Below are 11,118 nucleotides of genomic sequence, written 5' to 3'. Positions count from 1 at the left end.
TTCATTTAACATCACTGGAATCAATCAAACCTTGTCATTATTTTTGGCGGGAACAAGGGTCCACTCAGTTGCGCAAATTTGAAAAGATTGAAAAATTGTCCGCATTTTTTTCGTTGTCGTCTGCGAGTTACGGCCGAGCATTTTTCCGGTGAAATTAAGATTAACGTCACGAAACCAAGTCTAAAATTGGTCTTTGAATTAATGATGAGCGTTCAGGCTTGCCTTGCCGACACAATTTCTGTAATTATCAAAGGTGGTCGCAGTTTTACATTGGTATTCAGGTATACAAAGATCGTTGATTGGTTAAATTTCAATGTCTCCCCGGTATGCAGTCAAGAAGAAACTTGTGACGATTTCCGATATATCTCTTTGAAAGATGTGTCGGCTCGGGGATAGACTAGCTAAGTACAGAATAAGTCGTAATAATTGCTAGCCAAGAATGATGATGTTTTCGAATGTCGAACGAAAGTGAAGTGATCACTTACCTAATGAGCATTCCTACCAAGTTACGTGCCCATGTGAGGGAGGAGGTGCATGTACGCATGCCTTGCCCAAACACTCGATCAGGCCTGATACTTCACGGAGGCACCGAAGGCAATTGCCCCCATCCCCTTGTCATTGCCTTGGTGCCCTTGAAATTCTCCAGTAGAAATTTACAATTTCCTCATAGGGTTTTCTTTACCAAGGTGAAACGGCCTTGGTGCCCTTGCCCTTTCAAAAATGACATACAGGCCTGAACACTGCAACTCGCTCAGCAAAGATCAACTCAGCTTTGCATATTTACAGCAGAGAACACATTAAGTAGTCTTTGAAGAACAACTCTGTTTTATAGTAACTTTCATCAGTGTGTTTAATATCACATTCAAACATCAACCTGTTTAACATTCGTTAACATACGACTTACAGTACGGTACCCGATGTATAGAGCATGGACATTGCATTTTATAGACGGTTCTGTGTCCCAACTAACGCGAGATAACACGCGAACAGGTACTCCCTTCTCGTTACGACCGTTTCCATAACACAAAGCACTTTGTCCCAATAATAGTAAATATATTTAAAGTGTGTCTTGGGTGTGTTTGAATACTGAATGAGACAAAACACTTATTTACCAGACCAACAATTTCGATTGTAGATAGTTTTCTATGGACGATTTCATAATGATTTTTCTCGTTAAAACTGTCGTATAGGTTATCCTCGTCTTAGTTAGCTATGCGTAGGCCTATTTCATCAAAACACTTTCAAAACGTTAAGTTTTTCCCAAAAATAAATTTCAATAGACACTGGGGAAACCCATAAATATCTTTCAAATAATAGCAGAGTAGGACAGGAAAATTGAAATAAACTTAACATATACCCATAATAAACAACGCCATTATGTCAACAATAATATAATTCTATTTCTTGCTCCACTGACACTAATGTGTCCATGTACATGTCACACCCCGACTTGAGAAACTGCCCTTGCAACAGTTGGGTGTGTCCCAGCTTGGAACACTTAATGTATAATACCTGTCTCAGTCGTAGTTGGGCACAGTTAGGGACAGGCCCAACTGTGGTTGGGATTTTCCTCAAGCCGAGGGCAACACTAAATGATTTGTAAACAACGCACTTAACAAACATACCCTTTTGTACAAAACACAATGGTCATCATATTTTCGGTTTTAAGAAAACACCCAGCGTGACACTTTTCAAAGTGCAGGCTGTTTCACTTCCAGGCTTTCACAATATTTGACAAGTCGAACATCTTTTCCCGATTTAACATAACAGTTATGTCAACCAAGTAAACGAAATTAGCGGACCGACATAAATTAGCCAGACATGAATAGGTCTGAATGCTTGTTTGTTTACATTCAATTCAACGCAAGACTTTTGCAAATAAAAAATCGGGCTTCCGTTGCCTGACAGTCATTTACAAATTGAGCCGTGCATTAACAATGTTTGCAATTGAAAACAACAATTAAAGTGAGCATTGTTTGCATTCAAAAGGTATGTATACAGAACATAAATAAATAATTGTTTGAAATGAATGAACTTTGACCGTTCTTATGTGATGAAATAAATAGTGATATAGACCCCACACCACCAGGGTTTGATGCGTAACTCGCAATGCATCCCAGTCATTTTTTTTCCTTGGGACACACCCTAATACAACATTGGAACTGTCGGTCAGATTATTTTTAGGTCAGTCTTATACTCTTAGCAACAGGTTTGTTTTGTCGACAATTTTAATATATTTTTTTTCGGCACATCTTGAGACGACCTGGAATTTTTAAAAGCTTTATGCAAAAAGCTGTTTCAACATCAAGTATCGTGGAAACGCGTTCAAGCTATGTTTGTTGTGTGATTGCTGTCTGACAATATTCTGAAACTCGTTTTAGGGTTATGTTTTAAAAAGTCGACAAACCCTACTTAATAGATCTGAATAGACAGTCGTGAATACAATATTATATTAACTCAAGTTGACAGAAGGAATCCTTGTGATAATTGCATCCATGGTAAGATATCAATTCAATATCCAATGCTTTCAGAATATATTGACCCTGAATAAATATACCATCTTCACGCAATCATGAATGGCCCAGATCGTCCATTTATCAAACGTTTGACTTTGAATTGAAACTCAGATAATCGATCAAAGAGTATAATCAATAAACCCCAAAGATTGGATTATCCGTCTATAATCCTTATAAATTATTTTCCCAAAACTTACCAGGAGAACACCCTCGTCGGAGATCCAAGCAGCCCATCTTAAAACCGACCAATCATGTCACGCCTTGGTTGTGCCCAGTATCACGACATTAAACTGATTCCAAATACCACTGACAACCAAGTCTTTACCCATACAGAATAATTATTGATGCTTCGACTGCAAAACACAGACTACGGAGCACACATTCAGATGATAACAACAATCTAGTTTAGACATGTCCACCATTTTGTTTTCCTCGTCACGCAGGACTCGATATATTGTATAATAAGACTGATATAACCGATTCGTGAATGTCCCGAGTTGCAAATCTGTCGACTCCATGAAACGTTGTATTTCAAACTATACATTTACATGCATTTGCAAGGTGTGTTGTTTCCAGTATGAATAGCCCGGGTCATACTTCCTGCAAATGCAAATACGATACAAATTTTGACGTCACAAATTTCGCAACGAAAAATTTGCATCAGTTGAAATGTGGGCAACTTCTGCAAAACATTCACAGCGAAAACAGACCTGTGACTTCAAAATTCGTATCACACTACACTTCGCATTAAGTATGAACCAGGCTTCAAAGTAACGATTTGTTGCTTTATGTAAGGAGCAATTTGACATGACTATTTACTCTGTCCTCGTCATCAAAATGAAGTTATGTTATCTCCCACTCTTCTTTGGAGTCGGTTCAGCATTTTTTGACAGCGTGTATTCCAAGATTTCTCTGTGGTTGGTCGCTACGCCGTGGCGATCTTGCCGTACAACTCCCCAATGCTACTGATGTTTCTATGCAAACCAATCTGTGGAATGGGGTCGTTCGGCTCGGGCAAGCGGGGCCGACACTGCTGTTGCGACCGTATGGCAAAACGATTCACATGAACAGGAATAGGAACTACCAGTTTAGGGTTTGGGTTTACCCCGTTACGCCCACTCGTTATGCCGGCTTTCAGTCGCTTCCACTTTGCTCTGCGATTCTGGAACCAGATTTTAACCTGGACTTCACTAAGATGAAGAGCCCTGGCGATCTGCGATCTCTCGCTTAGAGTCAGATATTTCTTACTGTGGAATTCCTTCTCCAGTTCCAGCAGTTGGTCGCTGGTAAAAGCTGTTCTACGGCGCCGTGATTTGGAGCCACCTCGGGTACCGCACCCATCGCCGTCTCCACCGGACTCAGCTTGGTCATCATCCGGGTCGTCTTGGAGCGGAGAGTCAGCACAGTCTCCGTGGTCGCTCCGGCAATCAACATCGTTCTTCCCGTCAGAATCTATCAAAGTGACCCAAGTGGGGAAAATTATTTAAACAAACATGACTTATATTAGTTGCATAGTGACCTTACAGAGCCACCACACAGTCAATCCCGAGTTTTTTTCCCCAGAATTGGGATATTTTGATTTAGTTAAAAGCCTTCTGGCAGAGTGTCTCCATTTCACATACCAACACCAATCCCAAAAACAGTTTTATTGCTCAAAGTTTCTTTCTTTTGCGTTTCAAAATCAGTCACCACATGGGTAATTGGAACAATACTTGGTTAATTCACATTTGTATACACACCCATACCCATAAAAGCGACTTCTCTGTGGCTGGTAACATGAATGACACATCAGCGGTTCTGACACAAAAAACCCCCCCTGGTTTGACTGCGAGTTGACCGCTGACCACGGAGCGTGTCGCACGGTTTCGTTACCGTAAACCACGCCATAATTACCGGCTACAACCTTGTGAACTCGCGTCATGTAATGAATGAAAATATTAACTTTCACACCCAGTGTCAAAATGCCAATCTAAAAACGCCTAACCTTTGATGTCAATCAGTCAGAATGTGATTTTGACTTCAAGTTGATGTATGATGTAACAAGAAAAGATTATTATTGTTAGGCAATAAAAACAACACGCCTATTGAAGAAAACCAAAGTTTGTTGTCTTACAGGATAATTGGAGAAAATATGTTAAACTCTTGTGAAAACAAATTTTGCTACGTTGCTTTTTTGATGCCGATGTCAATATTTCAGGTTTCTTTAAGACGTTTGGGGAGTGATTAGACATGACCATGACAAGATAACTGCAACACGCCTCTTGAAGAAACCCAAAATGACTTTGTTGTCTTACGGTATAAATGGTGAAAATCTGTTAAATTCTTGTGCATACAAATGTTGTTAGGTTGCTTAAAAATGCTTATAGATGCCGATGTAATTATGTCAAGTTTCTTAAAGACGTTTAGGAAGTAAATAGACATGACCATGACAAGCATAACTGTGACACAAAGGATAATGTATACTTGAGTTTGTAGGTGGAGAGAATCAATAGTCATGTGACAGAGGAATGTCATTGTTGTATCTATCAGCAAGAGATGACATAAATTCATTCCATTGTCCAAGTTTGCAAGAAACCTCTCTCATAAACATGAGTGCAAATTGTTAACAAGTTTAGGCCACCATCAGCGAGTGCATTGGGAACGTTGTACTCTTATACTTCAAAGTGATGCATTTTTAGTCAGGATCTTAGCAAAACTTTGTTTCAACTTTAGAAGTTTCGAGATACTGGTGCATTTGAGTTAATGCAGTGCTCATTGTAGTGTTAGTCAAAGTACAGGATTTTAGTCGTCGAGAAATATAAAACAGCAACAAAAAATAACCCATTGTTAAGCAGTGCCAATTCTCTGGACAAAGTTGTCTGGAATTATGTCAAATTCGATTGAGTAGTATCTGAAGACCTCCAATCCAAATATGACCATTGTTTATTTCGATTATGGCAATCGAATTAAACACGTTAAGGAATGTGTACACAATTCATGACAAGATTCAAACAGTACTTGGTTGTTTTCAACCATGTGAATCATCCTAATTTGATAAACTTTTCACAAGTTGGTGAGTGTAACATTGTTTGAAAACTAAAAGATCACTTTTAATGGGAGTACCGTACCTTCAAACAAACACATAAGAAACACGTGATTGCTTTTTGATCGAATATTTTGGTTTCGAGTGTCGATGGTCAAGAGATGGGATACCCGCCAATTAGCAACAATAATATTTAAACATCACAGCAGTGAAGTAAGTGTTTTGACAAAGATAAGTATTTCTTTAGGAATTACCTCCAGTCATTTTCAACATTCTTCAAGTTAAGAATTCAGAATGACGTGGACCATTCTCATGACCAATCCATGAAAAGGTCAACATGAAACTAAACTAGGGCAGTTGCATCCATCAATTCAATCGAAGCCTCAAATTTCCGAGAATGGAAAAAAAAAAACTTCTTCTGAATTATATTGTAATCGAGGTTATTTATAACACTTCTAACATTATGCAGATGTGTTTTGGTCTAAACAATGGCATGCGTATAGAAAAGATTGGTAAGTTGTTACATAGGATAGAACTAAACCACACGATCTGGAATTTGCATAACTTGTTTTCATCAGATTCTCTTGAATTGCCCAATAGACTTGATATCTAAACACTTCTTAACTTATAACCCTAAATAACTTGTCAAATAAGTCAATGACAATTCTCCAACGTTCAAACATGTCAAGACCAATCCTCACCAGTAATAACATGATGTTGCATTAACTTGAAAGTTTCAAGCCACAGCTAATTTCACAGCTGTTTTAAAAACCTAGTCATCCCTTATAATTATTTGATGAATGAAAACAAATCTAAACAAATTTATAGAAGCAAGTCGCAACCTGAGGGAAAAACAATCAACAATCCAACATTCAGTTACATTGTTCAGGTCTGCGTACATCATGTACAAAGTCTGTACAAAACGAAAAATGGCGTCCTAAGACTTACATAGCTATACGCGTTGCAAAGAATACAAATTTCCCAAGCTAGTAGTAGTAAAATCAGTGTTACGCAAGGGTCGCTATATGTGCAAGCAATGGTTGTGTTTGGTTAAAGCATGGTTAAAGTGAGTCCCAGTTTGGTTGACTGCCACCATGTTGTCGATCATAAACATATTTTACATATTTTAGATTTCTAAAATGTCCAGCGTGTTTAGACCTGGGCGGTCCTCGCTCCCCTCCATGATTTGCATCATGAAGTGTGCCCGGGCTACGCGAAGAATTGACGGCGCGGCATCCAGCGAACAACGTAGTTTCCTTAACGACGTGTCGTTAAATCAACCCATCACATATTGGAGAGGGCTTCGACACCTTCCGTGATCATAAACCATAAAATGAAATTCAGTCAAATTTATCACCCAAATCGCTGCTAGTGCTAAATGGCCAACATGCATGACATGGTTTGCTGTCTGAGTTATCTAGACACATTTAAGACAATTGCTCCCCAAAGAATCGTTTCCTCCTTGGTTTTTTTTTTCGCGCCCACCTTCCAGAAAAAGATAAGAAGAAACAAAACTGCGTAAAGACCTTTTCGTAAGGGAAGCATCAGCTCATAGTTTACGACCAAACGAATAAAGAAAAACATTTCAAATATTTGCCCAGCAACAAAATAAAAAGGATACTTTTATTAAAATTAAATGTTGTATTAAAAGACATTTCAATTTTATTAACCCTAGAAAAACGCTTTAGTTGTGTTTTTCAGCAAAGTTGGTATCAAACTGACATAAATTTAATAACAAATATGTTTGCAAAAAAATCTACATTTTGCATTTCTATTCCTCGGGTACATGATTGTGAAATGCACAATTTACGTAATGGTCATTACAAATTCATTGAACAAGTTGACAAATTTTGTGATTTATTGAAATTGAGTTGAAAAGAATTTCGGAAAATAAAACGACAGAATTTAATTGACACGTATGGTGTTTTGCGGATTTTGCATTTTGCTAATGAAACGTAAATTTCGCTAGATTGGTTTTGTTGTAAACATAGTTTTGACGTGTAATAAAAACAACAACCACTACACTAAACGGGTTGATAAACCAAAAAGAAACTTTCAATATTCGGGGGCAATTGTCTTAATGCATCAAGAGGAAACAAAAAGTAAATTTCGCTTTTATTAAAAAAAAACTTATTAAGATATGGATAATTGCGTAAATTTTGGACAAACCAATTTGCAATTCCATGCATACTTGCAATAAATTTATTCTCATAACCACACGGGCTGTTGTTGGGACCAGATGACACGGGTTTTTGTGAATGATAATAATAATAATGCCTGCTTTACCAATTTCAGTCAACAGTTTAGCAACACCTGTAGCTTATTATTTTTAAACCGAGCCAACCTGCATGGCACGCCAAGAGAGAATTGCCATTATTAATTTCTAGTATTTTGTATTTCACCTCAATTGTAATGTTGAAATTGCCGCAAGCAATATGGGGCCCGCATTAGCTGTCAACTATTGTTCGCGTGTAGCGTGTCGTGTACGCTGCCGGTTGCAACAGCAGAAATCGTAAAACAAGTTTGGATTCTAGAAATTTTTGTTGTTAAATTCAGAAGAAGAAACTCACCCGATAAAGGACTCATCTCAGTTTGGATAAAACGATCACTTATTAAGGAAGAATTCGTTTCTCTTGAGCAAGGAGAATGTGTCTCTTCACTGTAAGACCTCCTCCAGATTGGTTCTTGATGGTGAGATGTCACGGAATCCGTAGGTAGGTGACCAACCATAGTTCTTGGTGGGTATAATTCTGGCTGTTGACTACCTAGTGAAGTCCTTATATTCGGAATGGAAGGGTTTTCCATATCTGCAAGAATTTGATGTGGCGGTGAGATCAGGTGAAGAGGAGGGCCTCTCATTGAAGTGTTATACGGCAAGTGTTGTTGAGACGCGGCGTGATGGTGAAGGTGATGATGCAAAAGTCCGTTGCTGTGAGCCGGGACGACCGCTGCGCTCCCGTGAAGGTGCGCCGGTAAAAAGCTCCCGAAGCCCGGGTAGTGATGATACGACGGCGCGCTGCTCACCGGGGGCTGACTCGGTAGCGATGATGCAATCAGAGAGTCCACCGTGAAAGCCATCACGGCTTTAGAGGGTTGCATCTTCCGTTAAAAAGATGTCCCAGTATCTATTTTATAATTAATTCTTCTTCACAATGAAACAGAGATAGTAACTGTCGTTACTCTGACAGAGTGAATGATCTATACTGACGATGCTCTTTCTTGTAATAAGAAAACTGAAGCCGGAATGGTACTGGCATGGCTTACATTTCTATCACATCTCTTCCAGCAGTAAATGTTTGTCATCCTCGTCATCGTATACTCTCTCCATAAATTAGGGAGCCGTATAAATCAAAACCCAGCTCGCAAGTAATGTCTCCAACGATTGGTTAGGCGGGACTCATCCTCCGATCGCCTGCCGAACTTGCAATACAACGCCTCGCGTGATTGGACAACGTCAGCAACTCGCGAAAAAAAAACTGGCATGCAGATTTCGTGACAACCCAATCATGGTAATAAACAAAAAACTACTGGAGGTCTGGGCTGTTGCAGCCGGTACCAGCCTCTCTCGCAAGCCTTCTGCACATGTGTACATGTACATGTCTCGATCCTCTCACAAAAGGTCAATGGTTGAGGTAAGTTTGTCTGACGTTTCACGGCTTCTGATTGGTCGGCTATTTCCCAATATTGTCATCACCACCACAGCACGCGTTCGATATCATCCAATATTTACATTGCTTTACCGCTGCACCCAGATTACTCCACACGAGTATTGGCCTGAATCATAAATATTATTGCGGTGAATTAACTCTACACTTGACTGATCGGTACATGGCAGTATTTGTTAAGGATTTCTGTGAAGAACTTTTGACGTTTGTTGAGTATTTTTTTGTTTGTTCATTTCTTTATAGAGTATAATAATGGTTGCGTAGGTCGAGAGCCAAATGGCGTGCAGTGTCACCAATTATTAATAATTTAATAAGGTTGTTAATATAATCATATGATCTACGCTAAGATTGTGTTATTGATATATCAATAGCAAGTCCATCATCGCATATATTATGCGATGGTGGACTTGGTATTGTATACACATTCTAGTATCGGTAATAACTCCAACAATTAATGACCAACACACTAACTTGGTAAGAAACACTGCAGCTATCTAAATATATTCCACAAACTATGGATCACCTCCTGAGATGCCCCCCTACTGGAGCAAGAATGCAGAGTTGAGGACATTAAAGAGTACAATGATATTGCAAGGAGCTGTGTTCAGTTCTGGCTGAAACACAACACCTAGTGTGTGGACACGATAAGAAGTAGAAGATCTAAATATATTGAGAAACGGCTTAAGAGATAGACACTATTGGTAGTTGTTAAAGACATGTCTTCTCACTTCTCATATGCATAAAATAACAAACCTGTGCAAATTTGAGCTCAATCGGCCGTCGAAGTTTCGAGATAATAATGAAAGAAAAAACAACCTTGTCACACAAAGTTGTGTGCTTTCAGATGCTTGATTTCGAGCTCAAATTCTAAACCTGAGGTCTCGAAATCAAATTTGTGGAAAATTACTTCTTTCTCGAAAACTGCATTACTTCGTAGGGAGTCGTTTCTCACAATGTTTTATACCATCAACAGCTCCCCATTACTCGTTACCAAGTAAGGTTTTATGCTAATAATTATTTTGAGTAATTACCAATAGTGTCCACTGCCTTTAAAACAAAACCACTATGAGAAACGTTTCATGCACGAAACGTTTCTCAGATAGTGTATTCTTCATGCGTGGTACTGCTCCAGATTTGAGCGATATCTCAAAAACGCTACAACATTTTGAAATGAAGTGTTCACATGTTATTGTTTAGTTTTATTGTTTACTTGTATATCTAAATTTATAGGATGTAAACAATCGAACGGTTTTATTGTGAACTATATAGGAAGAAAATTATTAGGTTTAGTTCGTTTAAAGTCATTTTGTTTGTTGTGTATTTGGGATAGAGTGTAAATTGGTTTTATTTGTTGGTTTTGTATTTTTATTTGGCTTTCAAATTGTTAGTCAACCAATATGACGACTATAAACAAGATGGCGACGGTAAGGACTTCTGTTGGTGTCTTATTTGAAATGACACTGAGGGAGTTGACTACACTTCCAGTGTAAGCAGGAGCTAATGCACATGGTTCACTGATTTCATGTCGTTTTTCCGGATTTTTCTGATACGATTGCAATTGATATTCCGAATGATACACACAAACTAAAAGGGACTGGACTCTTTTGGTAGTTACTCGAAATAATTGTTAGCATAACAATGTTGTTGGTAATGAGCAATGGAGAGCTGTTTATGGTATAAACATTGTGAGAAACGGCTCCCTCTGAAGCCGAGAAAGGAAATTTCTCACTCAAATTGAATGAAATTAAATGAAAATTAATATTAAAATACTTCAGGCCTGAAGCCTTTTTTCGGCATTTGAAAGCACACGAATTTAAGCAACACGGGTGGTTTCTTTATCATTATTCTCTTGCATCTTCGATGACCAATTGAGAGTTTTTTTTCACAGGTTTGTTATTTAATTTATGCATACTGT

General features: G+C 38.5%; 1 protein-coding gene across 1 annotated transcript; it reads right to left on the bottom strand.

The window, feature by feature from the left end:
* Window positions 1–820: 820 nt before the first annotated feature.
* LOC117288352 (homeobox protein unplugged-like) lies at window positions 821–9,074 on the bottom strand. Its single transcript, XM_033769179.1, has 2 exons — window positions 8,109–9,074; window positions 821–3,968 (listed from the first exon to the last, which is right to left on the bottom strand). Exons 1-2 carry the CDS (start codon window positions 8,635–8,637, stop codon window positions 3,442–3,444), a joined length of 1,056 nt encoding a protein of 351 aa, XP_033625070.1. The 5' UTR covers window positions 8,638–9,074; the 3' UTR covers window positions 821–3,441.
* Between the last annotated feature and the right edge of the window lie 2,044 nt (window positions 9,075–11,118).

The sequence above is a fragment of the Asterias rubens genome, chromosome 3 (assembly GCF_902459465.1).
Source record: "Asterias rubens chromosome 3, eAstRub1.3, whole genome shotgun sequence".
NCBI classification, from domain to species: domain Eukaryota; kingdom Metazoa; phylum Echinodermata; class Asteroidea; order Forcipulatida; family Asteriidae; genus Asterias; species Asterias rubens.
The sequence above is the reverse complement of the archived record's forward strand: the minus strand, read 5'-3'. Positions and strand labels throughout refer to the sequence as shown.